This window comes from Euwallacea fornicatus, chromosome 11 (genome assembly GCF_040115645.1).
Source record: "Euwallacea fornicatus isolate EFF26 chromosome 11, ASM4011564v1, whole genome shotgun sequence".
In the NCBI taxonomy this organism is placed as follows: Eukaryota; Metazoa; Arthropoda; class Insecta; order Coleoptera; family Curculionidae; genus Euwallacea; species Euwallacea fornicatus.
In genome coordinates, this window is record NC_089551.1 from 398,180 (window position 1) to 423,010 (window position 24,831).

At 45.0% G+C, this 24,831-nt stretch overlaps 2 protein-coding genes across 2 annotated transcripts; one reads left to right on the plus strand and one right to left on the minus strand.

Moving 5' to 3' along the window:
• Positions 1–395: 395 nt before the first annotated feature.
• LRP1 (LDL receptor protein 1) lies at positions 396–20,300 on the plus strand. The gene is made up of 45 exons (XM_066287721.1): positions 396–699; positions 1,528–1,739; positions 1,791–2,208; positions 2,517–3,530; positions 3,582–3,709; positions 3,810–4,263; positions 4,311–4,489; positions 4,561–5,118; positions 5,189–5,334; positions 5,394–5,502; positions 5,638–5,915; positions 5,969–6,161; positions 6,212–6,765; positions 6,809–6,958; positions 7,011–7,218; positions 7,290–7,444; positions 7,499–7,830; positions 8,228–8,794; positions 8,846–8,982; positions 9,038–9,134; positions 9,185–9,434; positions 9,665–9,827; positions 9,879–10,077; positions 10,134–10,385; positions 10,448–10,808; positions 10,891–11,181; positions 11,233–11,436; positions 11,489–11,728; positions 11,782–11,993; positions 12,097–12,364; positions 12,590–12,908; positions 12,959–13,130; positions 13,311–13,947; positions 14,000–14,739; positions 14,856–15,027; positions 15,082–15,348; positions 15,401–15,631; positions 15,687–15,842; positions 15,898–16,194; positions 16,248–16,410; positions 16,505–17,379; positions 17,454–18,058; positions 18,132–18,332; positions 18,384–19,012; positions 19,069–20,300. Exons 1-45 carry the CDS (start codon positions 612–614, stop codon positions 19,198–19,200), a joined length of 14,013 nt encoding a protein of 4,670 aa, XP_066143818.1. The 5' UTR covers positions 396–611; the 3' UTR covers positions 19,201–20,300.
• LOC136342178 (VPS35 endosomal protein-sorting factor-like) lies at positions 20,293–24,792 on the minus strand. The gene is made up of 15 exons (XM_066287739.1): positions 24,155–24,792; positions 24,013–24,094; positions 23,784–23,966; positions 23,554–23,731; positions 23,169–23,499; positions 22,944–23,120; positions 22,716–22,890; positions 22,490–22,659; positions 22,146–22,428; positions 21,917–22,060; positions 21,340–21,859; positions 21,001–21,282; positions 20,781–20,951; positions 20,506–20,591; positions 20,293–20,455 (listed from the first exon to the last, which is right to left on the minus strand). Exons 1-15 carry the CDS (start codon positions 24,175–24,177, stop codon positions 20,345–20,347), a joined length of 2,916 nt encoding a protein of 971 aa, XP_066143836.1. The 5' UTR covers positions 24,178–24,792; the 3' UTR covers positions 20,293–20,344.
• Positions 24,793–24,831: the final 39 nt, after the last annotated feature.

The following is a 24,831-nucleotide window of genomic DNA, read 5'->3' on the forward strand; positions in this document are numbered from 1 at the left end:
CGGCGTTGCGAATCGCATTGACCATTGTGTCAATCACGGGTGGCCCAAATATAAAGCTGAACCTCTCTTTATATTCTTTTCACTGCTAACCCTGTTTCGATTTTACTTAGAACCTAGATAAAGAAAGGATTAAAAACATTTATCTGACATCATTTGACTAAATACAGATTTTTATTGCTTTTTATGAGTATTCTCATAGTCTTTATTTGGGACTCCCAGTGGCTTGAGATGAAATCCCGGGCCCAGCCTCCGGGCTCCATGCACGACCTTCACTTCTCTTCTTTCTCTCTCTCCCCCACTGCACTTAAGCAACTTCCGACGAAGACGGCGATCAAAAATGGCCGCTCGAGTCATTGTTCGTGTCTTTCCGCCGGTTGGCTCCCAATATACAAAAAACCACTTTGATGAATGTTGATATTTTTGTTTTTATTTATTTATTCATTCAAGTTGAGTCGTGGTACATGTGCGTGTAATCGATTACTTTCGCAACATCTTAGGACTCCCGTGAACGTGAGTGCAAGTGAATCTTTTCAACAGCAGTTCGGAATCCCGCAGCGAACAGCCCCACTTCCCCAGAGGATGCTGCAGAGCTAAGGGCGAAGGGCTTCAACATGAGGCAAGTTGCCTTGCGGCTGGTGCTTCTGGCGTTGGGGCACTGGGGCGCAGTCCTGGGTGGACTTTGGGATTCCTCTTCTTCAGGTAAACAGTTGTGTGGCTTACGTTAGTCGTCAGTGCTCGTTGGTGATAGTCAGGAGTTGATGGTCAATGGTCAAGGCTTAGGAGGTGATTGACGATAGTTCGTTGCAAATAATTAACCGTTTTGGCAGTTTTTTTGTTCCATTTGCAGAATGGTTTAGCTCAATTAAAGCATATCATAAGACCGTAAGTGAAAAATCAATTTGTTGCCAATTTGTTGATTAATTGTGTAAATGGAATTGGGCTCCGCATTTGCGTTTTGCTGTACATATCTGAGACATAAAATACTGAACAGACTCCCACGTTTTCTTTAATGTGGTTTCATAACAATTAGGCCTGTGAGGGTCATAAAACGCTGCGTATTGGCCCAAATATCATGGAGGCTTCATTTATGTCCAATGTTTTAATGCTTTTTTATGGCCTTGAATGTGGAGAGTTAACGGCCCAAACACGAGTGATTTTATGATGAGGTCTTCCTTATTAAAACCCTGCAAATAGGAAGCGCATCAAAAATAGAAACTTGTTTAAATCAATTTCCTTATATGGAAAGGTTTAGGGATGAGTGAAATCAAAAAAACTTTCCTGTAGCACTGTGTGAGGTCAATCACAGGCCATTAATTTGATCAGCAACTCGAGCGCATAAACGTCGATAGTAAAACCCCCAATAAACAACAGTTATCGCAATGAAAAACATTAAGTATAAATAATAAATCTAACTTTGGGTACCTGTCATTGCTATAAATGTGAAGCCGATATTCGGGTAATATACAGGGTGTGGACGCTTTAGATTGTTACTTCGGAGAAGGATTGGAATGATTTTTTTGTGTGTAGGAAAATGCGCCGTAAACCAATTCGAGTGCAGCTCGGGACAGTGCATCCCCCTCAATTGGCACTGCGACACGCACCGCGACTGCGATGACAACTCTGATGAGTCCGAGGGTTGCATGAGCGTCGCCCAATGTAAACCTGAACAATTCCGATGCGCTCTCACTCAGAAATGCCTGCCGAACGGATGGGTCTGCGATGACGAGCAAGATTGCGGAGTAAACTTTCCCACATTCCCAAAAATCTGCCCTTAACCAGTTTAATCTCAGGTGCACCCCGACCTGGGCCCCGACACCTCAGATGAGGATCCCAAACATTGCAAACCGACTCATTGCAAGTGGAACGAGGCCGCATGCCCCGAAGGACCTGCATGTGCCCCCTTGGAATCCTTCTGCGATGGGGTGTTAGGTGCATGTTCTGGCAACAGCGATGAGTGGGACTTTTGCAGGAACAAATCATTGGGGTGCGACAGGATGCAGTGCACGTTTAAGTGCAAGCCCACGCCCCTAGGGCCCCAGTGCTACTGTCCTTTAGGCAAGCGTCCTGAAGGTAACAATTGTGTGGATGCGGATGAGTGCCAATACGACGATACTTGCGCTCAAATCTGCACCAACACCCTCGGGTCGTTCAAGTGTTCCTGCGTATCCGGGTACCAACAGAATGGAACGGACTGCAAGGCTGATAATGGTGAGTCGATTTAATTTGTCTGTTTCAGGCCAGATAAAGATGAAGTGAACCTTAACGATCTACAATGCGATCCTTTACCGTCGTCTAACGCGGGCTAATTACGTTAATGTGAAGCTTTCACCACTACAATAAATAAGAGAGTAAAAAGAAAACAATTTAAAACGTAACTTGTGTTTTATTGGACTTGATTAATTTGATTTCGTTTGCGGACTCGTTTGCTAATCAGGATGTAGGTTGTTTGTTTTGGTTTAGCAATTTCGATCTGTTCGAACCAGCAAAATTATCTTAAAGAACATTCTTTAATTTAGTTCCAGAAACCGAACCCCCTTCCCTGATATTCACCACCCAAACCGAGATCCGAAGAGTGATGCTCGATGGTAAAGCTTGGCCCGGCAACTCCACCTTGAGACTCCTAAACAGCAACGCGTTGGAGTTTATCCATAGAAACCACACGGTCTGCTATATACACCACAACGTCAGCAAGTCTTCGATCGTGTGCGCGGACATCAACAACCTGGAAAATCGTTGGATTTTACCTGTGAAATCTCCGCTTTTGGACGTGCAGGCCATCCAGCAGCTGGCCTTTGATTGGGTCGCCGAGAACTGGTATTTTTTGGAGGACCAAAAGGAAGCGATCATAGTGTGCAATAAGGGCTTGATGTGGTGCAATTTGTTACTGGAGAACAACTTGAGCTTCCCTAGGGCGATTGCTTTGGACCCTACTAGAGGATACATGTTTTTTACCAAATGGGGCCAATCCGCTCCTGCTTTGGAGCGCTGTAATTTGGATGGTTCAGGTCGCAAGATTATTGTAGAGGTCAAAATTGTCTACCCCTACGGGGTGACTGTGGATTACCCTACCATGAGGGTGTATTGGGTGGATACCTATTTAGACTATGTTGAGAGGGTGGATTATGACGGCAAAAACCGTAAAACCGTGGCTAAAGGCGGATACGCACGTAACGCTTATGGCGTTACAATATTCGAAAACCGCCTTTTTGTCAGCTCCTGGTACAACCATACCATCCTAGAATTTAGCAAAGGAGGCAGCATTGTTGCCACAAACATCACCCGCCCTTTTAACCTCCACGTCTTCCATAGACAGCGCCAGCCCACAGTGGCGCATCCTTGTCAAACATCCACCTGTGATCATCTCTGCATTCCCGCATGGTCACCTACGGGGATGGCGATAATGAAATGTATGTGCACCTCCGGGTATGTGCTCTTCGAGCATAAAAAATGCATAATTAAAACCCTGGATATGTTCCTGCTGGTGGCTCGGAATAACCCAGCGGGTATTAGAGGACTCGATTTGGCTTCTGGTAAGTTTTAAACGCAGCACGATTCGAGGGAGGCTCAGTATGGTGTTATAGGTAAGGACGTTATGGTGCCCCTATTGAACGTGGGCAGACCTAAAGTGGTGGAGTTTGAAGCCTCTACAAGATCCGTGATTTACGTTGATGGACAAGAGGAAACTTTGAACATGGTGGTCATTGATAAGGTGAGCATTCTTCTAATAAGTCCCTTCAGCTAAATATTTGGAAGTTGTGACGCCAGAATGGGAAAAAAACATGACAAGTAACAGTGACATAACTTTATAGGTGAACAGCACTAAAGTCCTTCTTCGAGAGGTGCAGAGCGACTGCCTTTCGCTGGATTTCACCACCGGTAATCTCTATTTTTACAATTGGAAGAAAGGTTGGCTCGGCGTGCTCCCCCTCTCCAACTCCACTCTTTTGAAAACCCTATTCTATACCACAACTACTTCCGAGGGCCGAGTGTCCATTGCGCTGGATCCAACCAGAGGCCTTATGTTCTGGACCGACTGGTCAATTAACCCGAAAAAGGGCAGCATTAACAGTGCCTTTATGGACGGAACGGAGCTCAAATCTTTAGTCGAAGAAGACGTTTTCTCACCCTCTAACTTAGCCGTGGATATTAAGGGGGGCAAGTTGTATTGGATGGACAAAGAGATGGTCCGTGGTTCAGTTAAGGCGTATAGTGGAGCTGTTTTTAGCGTTAATTTGGATGGATCTGGCAGGAAGAGAGAGATTAGTATGTTTTTTTTTATATTTGAGGGTTGTTTTTGACTGTTCTTTCAGCCGCAGGAACGGGATATTCTTCGGGGTTGGAGGTGGGACCTGATAGGACTTTGTACTACACAGATATAGGGGAAGATGCTCTGATGGCCTATAAGCTGGATAGTTCGGGTCATCGCCCGCATCACGTTACAACAGGAGTGGTTTCTTGGTTAGATATGAAGATCTTCGACACCAACCGGGTAAATAAAACATGAAGACTTTCGATGTGTTTCCCTGACCAAGTTTTGTTAAACCCGATTTAACCTTTCAGAAGAGCGAACGTTCGTCATCTTGTGACGCTTGTTCCGAGCTCTGCCTGCATTCCGAGGGCGGCTCATTAACCTGCGCCTGCCACGACGGTTTCGTCCTCGCCGAGGACAAAAAGTCCTGCCTCAAGATCGCCAACTACACGTTGCCCTCGTTGTGTCCTAAGGACTCCTTCCAGTGTGCAGATAAGTCGAAATGCTGGCCCAATACTTATTTGTGTGATGGCATCAACAACTGTGCAGATGGTTCGGATGAAAGCTCAGAAGCGGGTGGTCCCTGTGAAAATGTCAAGTGCGGCGAACATCAGATGAAATGCGATAAGACTTGCATCGCACGCCACTGGGTGTGCGATGGGGAGAGGGACTGTTTCGACGGGAGTGACGAGGACCCAAATGTATGTCTCAAAGTGTGTCCGGTGAACCAGTTTAAATGCAAAACGTCCAAGAGATGCATTCCGATGGTGTGGCGCTGCGACGGAATGTCGGATTGTGGCCCGAATGATACCAGCGATGAGGCTGATTGTAAAGTCAATACTTGTGACGTGAATGAATTTACTTGCAAAGTGAGTTAAGTCGACACATTCTTTATAAACCACCCGAATTCGCCATAAACACATGAACAATTATTTTCAGGACGGTCAATGCGTTCCTCTGTACTTCTACTGTGATACGATCAAGGATTGTCACGACGGTTCCGATGAAATTGATTGCATTCAGTGCAACCCCGAAACACAAATTGTTTGCAAACCGCGGTCCGATTGCTTACCTAGCGCTTCAAGGTTCGCCCTTACCCCTATATTTCGGTTTCCTGCTAATTTCAATCTTTGCAAATTGACAGATGTGACGGGAAAATCGATTGTCCCGACGGCACTGATGAGCGCGATTGCGGCAAAAAAGACTGCGAGATCAACGAGTTCACTTGTGCAAACTTTGAGTGTATCCCTAAGGTAAATTTGAACGTTTTTTTATAAAACCTCCAATAAAAATCATGATTGATGTTCTAGTCGCAAAATTTTGTAGCTTTTGATAAATATAAAGTGAACTCTCGCTTTAGGCATTGTCGCTATGTTTTTCTTTTGTAGATGTTCAGGTGCGATATAGATGTGGACTGCATCGATGGTTCAGACGAAGTGAATTGTGACGCCTCTAAAATGCACAACACCACAGAGTTGAAGCAGAAAATCGAGTGTGTGGCGCCATACAAATTGTGCGACAACGGCACTAAATGTGTGAGCCCCATGCAGATGTGCAACAATCAACAAGATTGCGCTGACGGCAGTGATGAGGGCGTCAAATGCGCAGAAATGGTGGAGGGAAGTAACGTTACCAAATTGGCCTCCACTTGCGAGTATCCTCAGAGGTGATTTTGTCACTTAAGATGGGTAATTGTGAGGAATTAGGCGAGTGTTTTAGGCTGTGCGACAATGATACCAAGTGCATAACGGTGCGACAGCTGTGCGACAATAAGGCTGACTGTTTGGACGGTTCGGATGAAGGGATGAGGTGCGCAGATCAGATGTGCGATCATAGTTTTATTTGCTCTCACGTTTGTCACAATGCGCCAGATGGGGTGGTGTGCACGTGTCCACCACATTTGCATTTGCAGGTAAGTTTGATCGCGACCTTCAAGATTATTTCCATGACCATTGACCTTAGGCCGATCTCACACATTGCCTGGAAACCCACCCCTGCGAAGCCTGGGGTGTCTGCTCCCAAAAATGCATCCCTCGCGGCTCCCGCTACAAGTGCGCTTGCCTCGAGGGCTACGTCCTGCAAGAAGATGGTTTTACCTGCAAAAGCACGGACGTTGGCCGACCCATTGTAACATTTTCCAACCGGCACGAGCTGCGTGGCGTCGATCTGCATACTTTCAGTCAAAAATCCTTCATTTCCAGTCTGAAAAACACAATCACTCTTGACTTTTTTCACTCGAACCGCAGCGATATGATCTTCTGGACTGATGTCATCGACGATAAGATCTATCGTGGGACTGTGAGCGGGGGTTCTTTGGGGAATATCGAGGTAGTTGTCAGCACTGGGTTATCTACGGCAGAGGGATTGACCGTGGACTGGATCGGGCAGAATTTGTATTGGGTGGAGAGCAATCTGGATCAAATTGAGGTGGCAAAACTGAATGGAAGTTTTCGAAGGACGTTGGTGGCAGGGGACATGCAGAGCCCCAGAGCCATTGCCGTAGACTCTAGGGATGGGTAAGTTCGACACTTTGCATCAGTAAAGCATATAGGGAAATAGATATTTGTTTTGGACCGATTGGGACAATGTGGCGCCAAGGATCGAGCGCTGCTCCCTGGCGGGGCTAGATCGCAAAGTGGTCGTCAGGGTGGATTATTTTTTCAAGGGAGGCTGGCCGAATGGACTCACGTTGGATTACACCATGAGAAGGTCTGTTTCAAGAACAGTTAGTAGTAATTTTTCTTCATGCATGAAATAACAGAATCTACTGGGCTGACGCCCGAAGTGACTCGATCCACACCAGCGACTACGATGGAAATGATCATCACGAAGTTATTAGCAACCACGAGTTTCTTTCACACCCATTCGCCATCTCTCTCTTCGAGAACTACATTTATTGGACTGACTGGAGAACTAACAGCGTCATGCGCGCCAATAAGTGGCAAGGAGGGGACGTAATGGTCATCCAAGTGAGTATTATTTTAGCCTAATTTTAGGGAAATTCTGTGAAGTGCCTAGAGATATAACTCCTTTTTTGCAGAGGACTTTGACCCAGCCCTTCGATATCAAGATTATGCATCCCAGCAGGCAGCCTCCTGGAAGGAACCCTTGCGGCACCGATAATGGGGGCTGTTCCCACCTATGTTTAATCCACTCCAATACCACCTACAAGTGTGACTGTCCCCATGTTTCTCGGTTCGTGTTGCCCCACAATATGACGAAAAAAATTCACATTGCTGACTATTTTAGGCTTAGTGAAGACAACAGAACGTGCGTCAATAACGAGCGCGTGCTCTTAATAGCGCGCTCCAACGAGATCCGGGGCGTAGACATTAATCAGCCTTATTACCACACCATCCCTACAATTAGCACCCCTCAGGTTCTGGACCCCGTGCAAATTGAGTATTTTGCCCGGAACAAGACGATATTTTGGGCCGATACGCAGTCGGAAGAGGTGAAACGATCCAATCTCACACAAGGCCCTATTCAGACGCTGATCGACACTGGTTTACATCACATTTCCGGTCTTGCCATTGATTGGCTGTCTGAGCTCTTATTTGTCGCATCCGCCAATGGAATCGGTGAGTTTTTAGCCAGTGTTGAAAGTGTAAAGTTGGTGGTGAAACAACTCAATTTTGACGTTTTGGCAACGCTGTAAAGGCTTCAATTAATAGATTAAAATCGCTATATTTCGTCCGTATTCACTTGCTCCCCCTCGCAGTTTTCAATGAAAATTGTATTTTGACAGCGAGTAGGAGTCGCAGCTAGGTGACATATTGATTTGCTTCTGTCATAGTCCATTGTTTTCTACTCGCCCCACTTCTCTTACCACGTTACACTTTTGACAGTTCGTTCGTAAACAAATGAAAGATGCAGCGTTGCCGTTTTTCCTAAATTTCTTTTATTGTCGGGATTATTATTTTATTGACTTCAATTTTCTCATCTAATAGACGAACTAATTTTTCTATTGGTATACAGTGATTTCCAACTTGAATGGCGAGTACACATCATCTTTAATCGAAAATGAGGCTATCCTCTCAGTGGCCGTATGCCCGCAACAAGGTAAATTCTTCTGGATTCGAGCAGAAGACAACAAATCAGCTGCTGTAGAGGGCAGCAGCATGGACGGTTCAATGCGGAAACTCCTGGTCCCCAATCTCTCCCTTGACTCCAAAGGGTTGGTTGTCGACCAAGACTCTCAGAGGTTATATTGGTTAAGCAATTCCGAGGTTTTCTATTCGAATTTGGACGGAACCAATGTGATGAAGTTGCCCCTGCCTGAGAAGTCCTCAGTGACCACCATTGCTCTCTACAAGGGGCACATTTATTATGCGGATGAAAGCGATCAAGCAATTTACGTGGCTGATAAAACTAGCGGCAACCAAGTGAAAATGTTAAGAAATAATACAGGAGGAATTTTGGCTTTAAGGATTTACGATGCGAGTGATCAGGAAGGAACCCATCCCTATCAGTTGGATAATAAGGGGTGCGAGCATTTGTGCCTTCCTAGGAACGCTGTCTTCTGTGTTTGCAAATGCGCCACAGGTATAATTCTTTTTATTATCTTTCGAACTGTTCAATATATATTTTCCGCAGGTTACACAACGGATCCTATAAATGACTGGCGCTGCCGAAGCATTGACGACTTCATCTTTCTATCACTCAACTTGGAGCTTGTAGGGCGCCCCTTGAACGGGTCCAAAGACGTTAAGGTTTTAGCTCCCATCTCTAGGGTAATGGAACGTTTTAATTTATTATAGTATCAAATAATGGTGTTGGTTTATTTAGGTTTCTAGTGCTTCCTCTATAGACTTTTTAGCAAGTCGAGATCTGCTATTTTGGGCGGACACTGAGCAGGGTCAAGTGATCAAAATGAAACGAGATGGTAATTAAATTGCTTTTTACTTGTTACCGCATTGTAGAATCATTGATTAGGTACTGAACGGAGTCATATTCTGAACCAAAATGAGGTGGTCGACAACATGTTGGTGGATTGGCTGACGTGCTTAGCAATAGATTGGATAGCTGAGAACATGTATTGGTGCGATTCCAAAAGGGGCACCATCAGCGTGGCCCGATTGGATGGTACCAATGAACACGTGCTTCTCTTCAATGACACGGTGAAGCCGAACGCAATTGCCCTAGACCCGGTCGCAGGAATTATGGTGTGGGCCCAGCAGAATAGGTCAGTTGGGGTGGCCAAAAAATCACTAGAGATGTGAAAATATTTTTTCGATATTTACACTCCACAGTTCAATTTCTTTATAGTGCCTCTCCATCGTTCATCAATATTTAGTCACTTTTCATTCGTCATTCTTATATCGTTTTGTGAATGATTTAACTGGGTTTTTATATTTTATTTACCATTTTTTCAAGACTTCCCTTATTTACTCTGTAATTTGGTGCGTTTTTTAGGCTTGAAATCGCAACTCTGGACGGTCAAAATCGGCGTGTTTTATTGAGCAAACAAAAGAAATTCGCCGACCTCACATTGGACTCCAAAGGCCAGTGGGTGTACTTCTGCGACCCCACCTCCCTCACCATCGAACGTATCAAATACGATGGCAGTAACCACTCCGTAAGACCTCCACTATCTTTATTTTATAGTCTTTCAACGCGTAAATTCTAGATTCTTTTAAACAACAGCACTTTGGAGAGGCCAGTAAGCTTGACGTTCTTCGAGAATGTTCTTTATTGGCTGGACGCCACCAGGGCTAAAGGAGGAGTTTTGAAGGCGCCGATTTCCAATTGGTCAGATGTGACTGTTTTATATGATAACCTCCAGGATTCTTTAAGTGACATTCAGATTTATTCGCGGAGAAGGCAAGGTCAGTATTTCCTATGAGAGAAAATTAGATTATTGCTTTAAAAATTAAATTTTTAGGGGGTACTAATGCTTGTGGTGTCAACAATGGAGGTTGCGAACAGCTTTGCCTCTTCAATGGCACTCACGGCTCTTGCATATGCTCTCACGGCATGCTCTCGGCTGATGGAAAGAGTTGTAAGCCCTACGAAAGCTTTGTTATGTTCTCCAAAGTGATCAGCATTGATTCAATTCACATGATGGGGGACAAGAACCTGATGAATTCTCCTTATTCTAACATCAAGAACAGCACCTATTTGAAGAATGCTATTGGTCAGTAAGCAAAAAACCGTTATTATAGTACTCCACTGTTTTTCCTCTTCGTATTTACTTAGGTTTGACCTTTAGCTACAAGGATAAAAGATTGTTCTACTCAGATATTCAACGCGGATCTATAAATGCAGTTTTCTTTAACGGGAGCGATCATAAGATTGTGGTAGACCAGCAGGGCTCGGTGGAGGGATTGGCCTATGAACAAGTGGGTCACGCTCTCTATTGGACTTGCAATAATGACGCAACAATTAATAGAATTAATTTGACTGAACGGATTAATAATGCCTCGGAGGTGGAAACTATAATAAGGCTGCGTGCACAGGACAAGCCCAGAGGCATTGCAGTAGACTCTTGCGGTCAAAGGGTGTACTGGACCAATTGGAATGCTCACCAGCCCAGTGTTGACCGCGTTTATTTCACCGGGTATGGTCTGCTTTAATATGAGTTCTTGTTTGTCTACCTTTTCTCTCAGATCAAACCAAATCTGCTCACGTTCTGGTTTTAGTTTCCAGCGTCAAGCAATCATCACCACGGACATTCGAATGCCAAATGCGATTACTCTGGACCATAAAGCTCATAAATTGTACTGGGGAGATGCAAGATTGGATAAAATTGAGCGTTGCGAGTATGACGGGTCCAAGAGAGTTGTCCTGGCTAAAGTCACCCCTCAACATCCGTTTGCAATGGCAATTTACGGGGATTTCATTTACTGGACAGATTGGATTTTGCACTCCGTCGTGCGAGCTGACAAATTTACTGGACAATACTACGTGACTCTGCGTAGAGATGTCCCTAGGTACTATATTTTACTTAAAAATCTAACTAGGAGATTACAGAGTGATTTCAGACCAATGGGGATAGTGGCCATAGCTAATGACACTGAAGATTGTTTCTCAAATCCTTGTCTCATGAATAACGGTGGGTGTGAAGAGTATTGTGAGCTCACCGCAAGCGGAGAGGTTGAATGTTCCTGCGGAAATGGCAGAACTTTAAGCTTAGATGGGCGGTGCCTTAGTGTGAACATTGTCGAATGTACCAATACTGAGGATAGGTGGATGGTTTTACCTCATTTTTGTTTGATGTATCATGGAATTTTCCTGCAGTTTTCGGTGTTCAAATGGTGGCTGTGTGCCCTTCCACCTGACCTGCGATGGAATTCCTCACTGCGGCGACTCCTCCGATGAAGAGCCAGGCTATTGTGGGTACCGTTCCTGTCCCTTGGGCTGGAACAAGTGTCTGAACAAAAAGTGCGTGCCCTCGAACGCTACATGCGACGGAATCGACGATTGCGGTGATTCTACCGATGAACTCAATTGCCGCTGTCCGGAAGACCAGTATTTCAGGTCTGTTTGTCCTCGTTAATTATTTAAAATTGCTTTTAGAACAATTTTTGAAGATGTGATAATGGGGAATGTGTCTTAAAATCTGTGACATGCGACTTTGATCCGGACTGCAAAGATAATTCGGACGAGATGAATTGCTCGAAGCCGGATTGTACTGCTCTACATAATGAGGATTTCCGTAACTGCAATTTCACAACCAGCTGCATACACAAGGACTGGTTCTGTGACGGGGACGACGATTGTTGGGATAATTCCGATGAAATCGGTAAGGTTGCGACGATTTTTCGGGTTTTCACTGGTTTATTAAAAGTAATTCAAAATTTAAATTAAGAATGATTTGACTGAAAAAAGTTTTATTGTATGTTTAGGGTGCCCTGCGATGAACAAACCATGTGATCGCTCGTACCAGTGGCAGTGCCACGATGGACAGTGTGTCAACATCACTCAAAGATGTAATAGTCAGCACGAATGTCGAGATGGATCGGACGAACAATACTGCGGATCCGCCGACATTTGCCCGATTAGTCAGTTTCGGTGTGTCAGCGATGGAATTTGCATACCGCTTGCGTGGTATTGCGACGGAAAGAAAGACTGTCATGATGAGAGCGACGAGGTTGGCTGTAGGCATCAATGCGGGTAATAAACGTTCCTCAAAAAAACACATATGGCAACACCGTGTTTAGAATTAGAACCGAAGACACGTAAGTGTAGAACCGTGTTGCCAGGTCAAGTTTGTGTTTCTTGGGAATTATCGATTTATTGCATGGAAATAGATATATATACATATAAAAACGGTTCGCTGTTGCCAATATTTCTGATTTGTCCCAATGTTTCCGTGAATTGCGCTTTTTTTTATTATAGATTGGGCAAATTCCAATGTGCCAATGGGGACTGCATACCGAAATCGTGGCAATGCGACGGTAGTCCGGACTGCAGCGACCGTTCCGACGAAACGGAACACTGTCACTTTACAGAGTGTCCGGAAAGCGAGTTTCGGTGCAATGCCACTGGGCGGTGCATTTCGAATGCGTGGGTGTGCGACGGCGAATGGGATTGCGAAGATGGGCAAGACGAGGTTATGGGCGTGGCCTGCGCCACTAAAGCCCCCTGTACCGAGCAGCAGTTCCAATGTGCCGGAGGGCTGTGTGTCAATCGGACCTATTATTGCGACGGGGATAAAGTTGGAAAAGAAACAAATTCAATATTTTTTACTAAATTTGTGAAATCTAGGATTGTGCCGACGGCAGTGATGAGCCTGATCATTGTCATCGCACGTGCTCTGCCGTTGAGTACGCCTGCGGAAATGGGAAATGCATCCTCGAACTGTACAAGTGCGATGGTAAAGATGACTGCGGCGACAATTCCGACGAGACTAAGTGCCATGCTGAGGACTACTGCAAAGGTACGTTCAAAATCGTTAAACCGCGATTATTTTTGTTGGAATAGAAGGAAAACTTGCGAATTTCCTACAGCAATACCAATTAAAAAAATCTCCTTAAATGGTGCCTCGAAAGCGCATTTAACATTTGTAGTAATATTATTGTATTATATTTTTTAATATTTATTCCTTTTTCGTTTGCAGGTAAGGGATGGTTCCACTGCACCAACGGCGTTTGCATCAACGACACCTTGCTCTGCAACGGCGAGAACAATTGCGGAGATTTTTCCGACGAAAATAAGTGTTTTGTGAATGAATGTTTCGCCTCGCCCGCAGTGTGCGAACACTATTGCACCGATTTGCCTGTGGGCTATGAATGCTCCTGTCAGCCGGGCTACGTCTTGTCCAAAAAAACGCATAATCACTGTGAAGACATCAACGAATGTCTGGACAGGCCTTGTAGTCAGCTTTGTAAAAACACTCGCGGGTCATATCACTGCAGCTGTCACCCCAACTATTACTCGGAAGGAAATTCCTGTAAAGCTAACTCAGAAGTTAAACCTACGTTATTGTTGGCCAATCGCTATTACATCAGGGAAGTTAATTTATTTGGGGAGTCCAATTTGATTGCGCACAATCTGACAAACGCAGTGGCTCTGGATTATGATTGGGAGACGCAGTGCATTTACTGGTCTGATGTTACTCATTTGGGTAGCACCATTAAGAGGATGTGCGATTATAAAAAGAATGGTCCTGTGGAGACGTTGCATTCGTCTACTTTGCAGAACCCGGATGGATTGGCTGTAGATTGGGTGGGGAGGAATTTGTATTGGTGCGACAAGTGAGTGGGATAAATAAACCTCTTAAATCAATTTTAACTTCCATTTTTATAGAGGAACTGATACTATTGAAGTGTCGACTTTAAGTGGCAAACATCGCCGAGTGCTTCACTCAAAAGATCTAGAAGAGCCCCGAGCGATTGCTATGGACCCCATAAATCGCTATATGTACTGGACCGATTGGGGATCCAGGGTTCATATCGGAAAATCCGGCATGGACGGTTCCAACCCTAGAGTCATTGTCAATAAAAACTTGGGCTGGCCTAATGCCCTTACAATCTCCTACGAAACAGCTGAAATATTCTGGTCCGACGCGCGCGAAGACTACATAGCAGTGGCCGACATGGAAGGCAACAATGTCAAAATCTTTGCTAGCAGAGACAAAAACCCCAATTTGCCTCTACACCACGTCTTCTCCATCGATGTATGGGAGGACGACGTCTATTGGACAGACTGGGAATTGAAGGGAATACAGCGTTGCAATAAATACACAGGAGAGAATTGCTCGTCTGTCCTCACCACGGTGCATAGGCCCATGGACGTGCGAGTGGTGCATCCTTTTAGGCAACCCAAAGTGAAGAGGAATCCATGCGATTTGGCCAATTGTTCGGCGCTGTGTTTGTTGGCCCCCAAGCCCCCGTATTACGCGTGTCAATGTCCGGAGAATTACGTGCTCGGCAAGGATGGAAAAACGTGCGAAGCCAATTGCACATCGTCGCACTTTGAGTGTAAGACCAGCTACAAGTGCATTCCGTTTTGGTGGAAATGCGACACGCAGGATGATTGCGGTGATGGTAAGTATAATAAAAAAATATATATTTTCTGTTCTTGACAATATGATGATTTAATTTATTATATTACGGACGTTAACTAAATTGTATTATTGATATTTCAACGTTTTCCTCGGCAGGTAGCGACGAGCCAGAGGATTGTCCGCCCTTTAAGTGTCTCCCTGGACAGTACCAGTGTCTTAACGGACAGTGTATCCACCCGGGCGACTTATGCAACGGCCAAAACAACTGCGGTGACAACTCCGATGAGAAAGACTGCGACCGCTACACCTGTCTCAACACCCAGTTCAGGTACTCTTTTTCGATTTAAATTTCTTTGAGGGCTTGTGAGACGCCTTGTTTCAGATGCATGGGCAATGTTACGGTGCCTCCCCGCTGCATTCCTTTGACGCTGCGCTGCAACAAAATCCCGAACTGCCCTTTCGGCGACGACGAGCAGTTGTGCCCTCCCGTGACGTGTCCAGCGAGTCAGTTCAAGTGCAACAACGACAAGTGCATACCGGCAGTGTGGGTATGCGACAAGGACCACGACTGCACCGACGGTTCCGATGAGATACAAGAGTGTCAGGCGCGTACTTGCCCCTCCGATCAATTTAGATGCAATTCTGGAAGGTGAATTATTTTATGTGTGTTACCGTCAAGCTTCTACGGGTTTTATCTGAAGATGTATACCGATGTCGTGGAAATGTGACGGAGATCCGGATTGCGGGGACGATGAGGACGAGCCATCCACCTGCAGCCAGGTTGAGTTCCATACATGCGAGCCCACCTACTTCAGGTGCAACAACAATAAGTGTATTCCCGGCAGATGGCGCTGCGACTACGACAACGATTGCGGGGATGGTTCCGACGAGCTGGAGTGTATGCCGAGGAATTGTTCAGAGTCCGAATTCCGGTCTGAATTTTAATTTATATGAAAGCTTTTTGGATAATTTTGAGTATCTATCTAGGTGTGGCAATGGCAAATGCATTCGCGGCACTTTGAAGTGCGACGGAGAACCTCAATGCGAGGACAAGTCCGATGAGGCAGAGTGCGATGTGCAGATATGCAAACCCAACGAGTTTCAGTGCGCGAATTCCAAGATTTGCATTTTCAAAGAGTGGCGGTAAGTGTTGTCGTTTACATTCCACCGATCAAATGCCGGTTCAACATTGAAATAGATGCGATGGAGAGATCGATTGTTCGGACGGATCCGACGAGATGCACTGCCCCAAAACCACTTCGTGTCCCCAAAACAAATTCCGGTGCCAGAACGGGTTCTGCATTAACAGCGATTGGCGCTGTGACGGTCAAAACGATTGCGAAGATGACTCCGATGAGACGGAGTGTTCCGGCTATACTTGTCCCGCCGGTCGGTTTCGGTGCAAGAACCACAAGTGCATCCCCGTGAGCAATTTATGCGATGGTTCAAGTCAATGTGGGGATGACAGCGATGAGGATAAACATACTTGCAAACGGTAAATTTGCTTACGGATCTAATAGTTGCAATTTTATATTGAGATTTTTACAGGTACGGAGTGTGTCCTTTCGGACAATTTACCTGCAAAAACAACCGCTGCATCGCTAAAGCCGAGGAGTGCAACGGTAACAACAACTGCGGCGATAACTCGGATGAAGTGGACTGCAACCGGTCTCCTTGCAAGTGGAATACTTGCTCTCAAATTTGCGTCGAGGTAAGCGTTCTCCGTTTAAGTACGATTCTATTTATTCCGTGATGTCCCGAACTTAACTATCGTTTAACTGAACCAATTCTTTTTTGAATTCTAGGCTCGAGTGAAGGAGCCCCATTGCAAATGCGTCGAGGGCTATCGCTTGATCGGCGGGGGCCAGCCGGGCCAATGCCAGGCCGAAGGCAAACTGGCCGAGCTTGTGCTCGCCTCCGAAGCGGAGCTGCGCCTCATATCCCCCTATAAAATGGGCGACGTGAGCAAAATGAAGAAAACCCCGGCTATAGCTCCCGGCTATAAGGTAGACTCAGTGGATATCTTGTATGGGCGCAAACAAGCTGAGGCATTTTGGACCGACCATCAAAACAAACGAGTGCAAGCAATGGTGATTCAGATCAACGAAGGAAAACGCTCGAATAGAGACGCTGACGTCGCCAGGACCGTACTGAGTGATTTGAGAGAGCCCAGAGGCATTGCCTTGGATTGGATAGCCAAGAGAATTTACTTGACTGACTCTTCGAGGCTACTGGTGGCCGATTTAGAAGGAAAATTTAATTATACATTGTTGACCGGCAATATGCAGAATCCCAGGGATATAGTGGTGGCGCCTTCAGATGGACTAGTGTTTTGGGTAGATTGGGGCCCAGTCCCTCGCATTGAAAGAGCGGACATGGATGGATTCAACCGGAAGGTGTTAGTTAACGATTTGTTATGGCCTACAAGCCTTGCAGTAGATCACGCGACCAAAAGACTCTACTGGTGCGATCCTAAGACCTCCACCATTGAAAGTGCCAGGTTTGATGGTACAGATCGACAGTTAACCCGACACTTCAACGCCTCCATGGGAATTAGACCGTACAAACTGGAAATCTTCGAGGATAATTTGTTCAGCGCTACATATCAGAAGCATGATGTGATTAGGATTCATAAGTTTGGAGGGGGGGATGTGGTGTATTTGGCGCGCGGTTTGGCCAGGTAGGTTTTACAGAAAACTAAAGTAATTTTATATAAATGATGACAAATTTAACGTTCCTACTATTTCTATATAGAATATCGGATATTTTGATCCTACACGAGAACAAGCGACCGCAAACCAACAACTCGTGTAAAGACTTCTGCAGCGACAACGAATTCTGTCTGCTCACTCCCAAAGGGGCGCGCTGCGTCTGTGCCGACGGCTACGTCAACGATAATCTCACTTGCAAAGTAGCAGCTTCCCCTAACATTTCATGCCCCCTACAGTGCAACTTAGGAGAGTGCAAAATGGAGCCAGGCAAGACTCCCCATTGCGTCTGTCCACCTTTGTATACTGGAGATAAATGCCAGCACTACCGTTGCTCGCAGTACTGCAAAAACGGAGGTGTTTGTATGGTGGATAGTTCTGCTGAGGCGCAATCTTCAGAGGAAGGAAAACCGCCCCTAAAGTGCGCATGTACTTCGCAGTGGTTCGGCAAGAGATGCGAAAAGAAATTCCCGCTGTGCGATAGTTTTTGTGAAAATGGCGGCAGCTGCAGTTTGCTGAGAGGGATTCCGCATTGTATCTGCACTGATGGATTTATGGGCTTTAGGTGCCAGCACTGCACCAATTTTAATTGCGGCAACGGGGGCAAGTGTTGGGTTAAGGACGGGGTGAGATCGTGCAACTGCTCTATTGGTAAGAACCCGCACAGTGCTTGTATCCACGTCCGTTTTTACCGCAAATATTTGCCTCAATGAGTATGTTACAGGTTACAGCGGGGATCATTGTGAGGTATCGATGTGTGGCCCTAACGGTGAAGTAGTCACCCTTCCCGAGAAGCCTCACTGCGAATGCCATCTCGGCTATACCGGAGAACGATGTGAAAACTACCGATGCGACGGTTTATGTCAGAATGGCGGCACTTGTTCACCTCTCACATTAAAGTGCAACTGTCCCCCTAATTTCACCGGTAAAGAACCTCATATAATTTTCATCGATTTCATTTAAAAGGGACTTTCAGGGGAGCGCTGCGATCGGGCCGTGTGTGATATCACCGATACCTGCTGTCAAAAGGGCGGTTGTCACAACGGAGGCGAATGCGTGACTGTTCGTGGCATGCGCATGTGCAGGTGTCCGCCTAAGTGGGGCGGCGAAACTTGTCAAATTTACATAGGAATTGCGAGCCCGTGTTTTGTCGCCTGCGCTAATGAAGGTATTTGCCAGATTTTAAGCCGCGACGTAGACGCTAAATGCTTCTGTCCGGAGCCTTTTACCGGGCCCCACTGTACGCTGCGCCAGCCGAATTATTGTCGCAATTATTGCAAGAATGGAGGCCGTTGTATGATGATTCGAGGCAGTAGACAGTGCCTTTGTACTTCCAATTACAAAGGTGTTACTTGTACCGTGTTGAAAGATCCGCATGTTTTGGTGGCGTCGCAGGAGGGAACTTCGGAGGGCCGCAGTATATGGATACCAATTGCGTGGGCTTTGGCCGTTATTTTGATTGTTTTGGCTGTGGGATTGGTTAGTTTTGAGTACGTTTTCAAGAGGAGAGCGGTGTTCTCGCACGAGCGGCTGCAGGAAAACGATTTTAGCAATCCGATTTATCAGGAGAGAGACGCGGAGCCATTCACTTTAGACCCCGACAAGGTACATCTCTTACCTTTTGATAAAAAGCAATTGTTTAATAGGTAATTTTGTTTTAGTCTGGCAACTTTGCCAATCCGGTCTACGACTCCATGTACAACGGATCTACTAGTTCTGGGAGGGAGGAGAAGGCGGTGTTGCTGGAGCATACGGCAGACGGAACACCGCCGCCTCCAACGGAGGAACTTTAGATCTACAAAAGACTGCATAAATGAAACGATTTACTCTTCTTTTAACTCAAGTTTTTGTTCGGTTTTTATTTTAACAGCTGTGACATGTGCCATTTTTCCTTATCACCCGCTTTAGTTTTAGTTTTTTTTTTATCGCCCACGGGCAGCTTTTTTAAAACGTTTTGCGCCATTGTAAATATGATGATTCTCAAACGTATACATACCGTGAAAGAGATTTTTGTCCATTGAAAGTAACTCGATACGTCCGTCTGTATATACAAGTTAAATGTAAACTTAAATGTGATTCAAGTTTTCTATAATATTTAGAAAGATTAAGCTTTAATCATGACAATGTTGTTCTTCGGGTTGTGTGCCAAATGTGTTTTTTTAGAATTACAAAGTCGGTAAGTTATCGTGCAAACGTTTGCCAGGCATTAGATTTTTTCTCTTATTTCTTTATTACAAACACTCTGTTTCTCTATTATTTTACACACGAAATTGTGAATTCCTTTCTCATGGCAAAATGACGAATGTCTTGTAACTGAAGGTGAAGTATCCGCCTTGCTAATGTGACGAATGTTCTGATTTCTAACTTTTTTCCGAAGGCACACGCAATAAACTGGCGAGGAACCTGGTAAAAAGATATCGATGATGCCAACTTCGTGCAACGCAATAGCGAAAGTACGGGGGTACTGGCGAAGATCGCGAACGCACCACATGGTGGAGGTAGTAGTTCCTTGCGTCCAGTGTTACGAATTCGGTGCGAAATCTTGTAGACGTTTTCGCAGTTCCATACAACGACAAAACGGGACCGCGCCGCATTTTAGCGCACAAGTACGACAAAATGGCAAACGCACATTAATTTACCGACATGTCCGAAAATCCTACTCGCTCATTTAACACTTTTTTTATACATCGGTTTTTTTCTTTTAATACTCTGTGTTTGCTCAATCACCATTAGAACTGATAATACTCTCGGTTGCAGCTAATCAAGTTGTTTACTCCCTTTGCTCAAGTCCAAAACTTACGAATAGTTTTTTCTACAATAATCATATTCTCGAATTGTATTTGTGTATAAAAAGACTATGTTTTTAATGAACGTAAAAATCAATGTCCGCTAAGTCGAGTTTTTGTTTATTATTCCCTTGACAATATAAAAAAAAGATTACGGTTGATTTCCACATTGCTGCGGCAGGGACAGCTTGTCCAGCAGTAGTCTCAACGGGTCGCTGTCGATCCTCAAACTGTGGCCCAAAAGATAGTTCTTAAGTCTCGCCTAGAAGCGCGTTTTATGTGATGTTTGATGAACCACGTAAAGCGACTTACCAAATGTGTCATGTCGGCATGGCCGTGTTTTATGCAGAGATTCCACAGATTTAGAGCTAAAGTGCTGACTTGGTTAACGCTCAAATCTGAGAAAATAACAAAGTATAAACCGGCGTATGTGGTCTCCTTTAGCGAGGCGAACCGTAAATATCTCTGATATTTTAGCTCCTACTCGAGGTTTTTTGTCACCGGCCACATCGCAAACAACGCATTCGTTGTGATAGCCGAGCCTGACTTAAAAGTGTTTATACATGCGAGTTTTGAAAGCCGCTTACCGCCCCTAATAACTACTCTATAGAATAATTCGGCAGCCAACTGCGCCTGTTTCCTGCAGGGCCCCATTTCCTTGAGCAACCCCAGCACCTGCCCTATGATTATCGCGATCATATTGTCGATTTCCTTGAGAAACCTCGGATCCGCGCCCCAAAGGGCGTCGTTAGATTCAACTGTAGGTATTTAAAGATTATTCCACGTCAAAAAAATTGTCAAATTGACCTTTGTCCACATGATAGGGGTAGAAGTCTTGGGCCATAATTGAGAATAGGTCGATGACGTTAACGTAAAGGAAGCCCAGAGGTTGGGTGGTGGTCCATTCGAAGGCCCTGAGAAGGTTTAAGAGCATTCGAATGAGGCTCAAAACTCCCCTTTCAGGGTTGTCAGGGACTACTAATAAGACGGACAGCAACTGCCTCACAAAGGGGACCAGGAAAGTTTCAGTGTCCCCTCTTGGAGGTAGTTCGGGGATGACTGTAAGGATTGCTTTAAAGCAGGCGTCCGCTAGAAATATTGATTATTTTAACCAAGGTCTGTTGTGACGATGGCTATGTCCAATACCTTGCCCCAAACATTGGTTAAACAGCGCTACCTGACCCGAGAGCAAATAGAGCCTCAATCGCGTTTTTGGGGACTCAATCGAAGGTATGGTGATGAAACAGTAAGCCGCGCAAGCCCGGACGAAATCTCCAGTCTTCCGAGTGTGCGCCCCCTTGACGATTTGCCTCGTATCCACTGCTAGGAGATTGACACACCGCACTAATTGAGCCAGAACCGAGTCCAAATTTGCGAAGGCCCCTCGAGCGTCCACATAAAACTGCAACTGCCTCTCGAAGTCTCTGTCAAAGCGGACCATACGAACCACATTACAGAGTATCTCTCCGATTTGCCTGTTTTCGTCTTCAGGAGTGAGAGCGTTGACTGAGTCGTGCAAAACGCCCCCAAGGAACATTAGAGCGTTGCTGATCACTGGGTCTCCGGTGGTTTGGTCATGAAGCGATTTCGAAGACAAAATGGCCTTGCAAACTTCCACTTTAGCGGACTCTTCGTGGAACAAATCGATCACAGGCAGGAGGTTTTCCTGTAAGTTGTTGAGGTGTTTCGAGAGGTGGTAACGGGGTCGCGGGAGGGTACCCACCATGGCTAAAAGAGCCTCAAAATCGGGGATGTTCTGCACGATCTTGTAGATGATAGTTTTGAGCTCGGAAGGAAAATTTTCGTAGTGTCTGTCGGGCAGAAGGCGATCGATTACATCGCCGAGGACGGTGTTGATTTCCCGCGTCTGAAAATACAATTCTGGGGGGTTATAAAAAACGGATAATTCTTATTTGAAGACAAAAGCACATTTCTATGATGTTCTCACTTACAGTGAAATGCTGCGCAATGAACGGAATCCACACTTCCACGCAGCCGATGTATTCTAACGGCGGACGTAACTGCGCAATGTTGCTCCACACAGTGTTCAAAATTTGCTTCCTGTGCTCGGCAGGGGGGGGGCTGATGCTGACGCACAACCCCAAAGTTCTCAGCAGAGAATGCAGGGGAATTCCGTCATCTGTGCATTGCCCGATCATGGTGAGGAATTGCAGCGTCCTGTCCGAGATGTATTGAGGCTTAAAGCCCGACATTATAGTGTTGAGGATGAGAGAGCTATAACTTTGAATACTTAAAATGGGCGAGAACAAGGGAGAGAGAGAGAAAACGGATGCACCTGCTGCTGTACTGCTTGCATTTGAAGAGAAGCTCTGAGAAAGCTTTGTCTGGGGAGGAAAGCACGAGGTGTTCCATGAGGAAGTCCAAGGCGGGGGTGTAAAGAGTCATGTAAGTCGAGAGGGTGATTTTTTGAGAGTGGAGCTCTCCTTTAACGCTACGGCTAAAGAGCTGATGAAAACCAGATTTAAATCAATGTTTTTTGATGGTTGTTGAACTGGAATTACATGTTGATAATTTTCAAGAAAACTTTCAAAATTCTTGCGGAAAAAGTCTAAGTCACCGCCCGTTGTGATATTGAGCCCCACTCGACATAGGTAGCACCTCACGTAGATTGCCACTAACGGATTTCCAATGCCTTGAATCATTTCCGTTAACCTCCTCAAAGCTTCAGGGCCTTCACTGAATATTAAAATAATGTCCTCAATGATTTTTGATGAGGAAAAGAGACTCACTTTGAAGAGATAAAGTTATAGGATTTAAGCAGGGCCATTTCCACGTAAAGCCGGGGCACTAACTCTCTAATTGAAGCGATTTTAAAGAACCAATTCAAGCACGTCTCCTTTGCCGAGTCTGGTACCATGTCGGGAGTAAAATCTTCAGGCAGAGGCATTTGCACTTTAGTCCCAGGCCTAATCACACTGATTTAACACCAAAAAAACCTTTTAATATCAACATACTTGTAGTAAACAGCTTTGCTGTGCAATCTCTCATATACGAGCTTGCCGAAGCAGTCCAAGATATCGGTAATCAGGACGAACTTACTGGGGTAGAAGGGCAGAACTTCTGTATCAGAGAGCATTTTGGCGCATTGAATCGCAATTTTTAGGGCTTTAACCCGCTGCTCCTGGTTCCAGGCAGTCACTAGTTCCTTGTTTAGTTGGTTAATTTTGAATATGTACTCTGACTGTGATAAATCGAGTTTACACTGGGAACCCTCTTCGAAGCTGTCTAATTGCTCAAGGCGGTGCTGCATCTTGTCCACTGCAGTGCTTTGAGCTTTAACTACCACTAGTTGTTTTGAGGTTCATTAATCATTACTTCCTACATGATATGTGCAATTACCTTTCTCTCCTTCTGAAAGAAAACTGGTAACCATAGACAACTTCTCTGAGGTTGTGTATTTTTGCAAAATAAACGCTTTTCGTGAAGACCATTTATCCAAATTTCCTTTCAGCATAGCTGTGTTATCTTTACTTTGAGGCTCCTCTTTTGGGTCCTCGACTGTACCAAGTCTTTCCTCCTTGAAACTTTCCTAGTTAAAACTTAGCTTAAATACATTTAACGAAGCAAACCCTTTCGGCAACTATTCTCGACAAAGGATCTAGCTCTTCACGCAAGGCCAGCTCGGTTAAAGGATCCAACTGCTTTAAGGCTTGAGCTAAAGGCTCGGAAATGTTGGTGGTGTTTAAAACAGGGGTTGTGCGGCCTGTACTGGGTGCGGAGCCCAGTATGCGACGGGGGATTCTATCCATGACCTTATCATCTAAATTGTAACCGTTTTCATAAGATTCAAGGGCTTACCACTAGGTTTTTTAGCGGATGATCCACTACGGGCTCCATGTAAGCAGGACGTTTCTTAAGGTTGTTGCTCCGCAGGGTTTTCCTGGGGGGTTAATTACATTAATATCGGTTATGAGGAAGTGGTTTTCGCTGAGGATTTTACCATGAAGGGAGATTCGAGGACATTTTCCTTGATTTTTAAGCAGAAAAATTAAGGAAATATTGAAAACGGAAAGTTAACCTCAAATTTCAAAATGTAAATAAATAGGTTGCCACATGTTCACAAATTTAATTTCAAATATAGATTTGACAACAGGGGCAAGTGCTGTGTCATGGGGCGGTTTAAGGCGTAAACACAAGTTAAAAACATTTATTTGGTCTCATTTACGTGGTCTTTAAGTAGAAGATTGTAGAGATTGAAATATTATACTTAATTATGTAATATTCAATAGCGTCCATATAAAATTAGTTCTTAAGAATACGATATTCACCTCATTATTGTGATGACAGAAAAACTAACCTCAAATCGAAACTCTTTGTAATCTTTAATTTGGGATCTTGTTTTCCCGATTTCCTTACTATTTCTAATGGATTTTCCGTCAAAATTCTCATAACGAAACGTTTAGTTGTTCACTTAAATAACAAAGTAACTCAAAAGAGTCGACTATAACGCGAGAAACCGCTAGGACGTTCATAGGGCAGAGCACTTGCAGTTCAAATATATGAAAATGGAGCACCGTCAAATCTGGCTGGCTATTAAATCAGAAAGGTACAACTATTTCAGCAGTCCTGGTTTGTTCAACTACGTTGCCATACTTGAGAAAGAAGCCAAAGCTCAAA

Coding starts and splice junctions, on each gene's coding strand:
- LRP1 (XM_066287721.1), top strand. CDS start 612: ATGAGGCAAGTTGCCTTGCGGCTGGTGCTTCTGGCGTTGGGGCACTGG. Junction 7,831..8,227: donor CGCATCCGCCAATGGAATCG/GTGAGTTTTTAG, acceptor ATTGGTATACAG/TGATTTCCAACTTGAATGGC. Junction 15,632..15,686: donor TGTTCAGAGTCCGAATTCCG/GTCTGAATTTTA, acceptor GTATCTATCTAG/GTGTGGCAATGGCAAATGCA.
- LOC136342178 (XM_066287739.1), bottom strand. CDS start 24,177: ATGTCCTCGAATCTCCCTTCATG. Junction 23,732..23,783: donor CGAGAATAGTTGCCGAAAGG/GTTTGCTTCGTT, acceptor GAAAGTTTCAAG/GAGGAAAGACTTGGTACAGT. Junction 22,660..22,715: donor TTCTTGAAAATTATCAACAT/GTAATTCCAGTT, acceptor GGTTTTCATCAG/CTCTTTAGCCGTAGCGTTAA.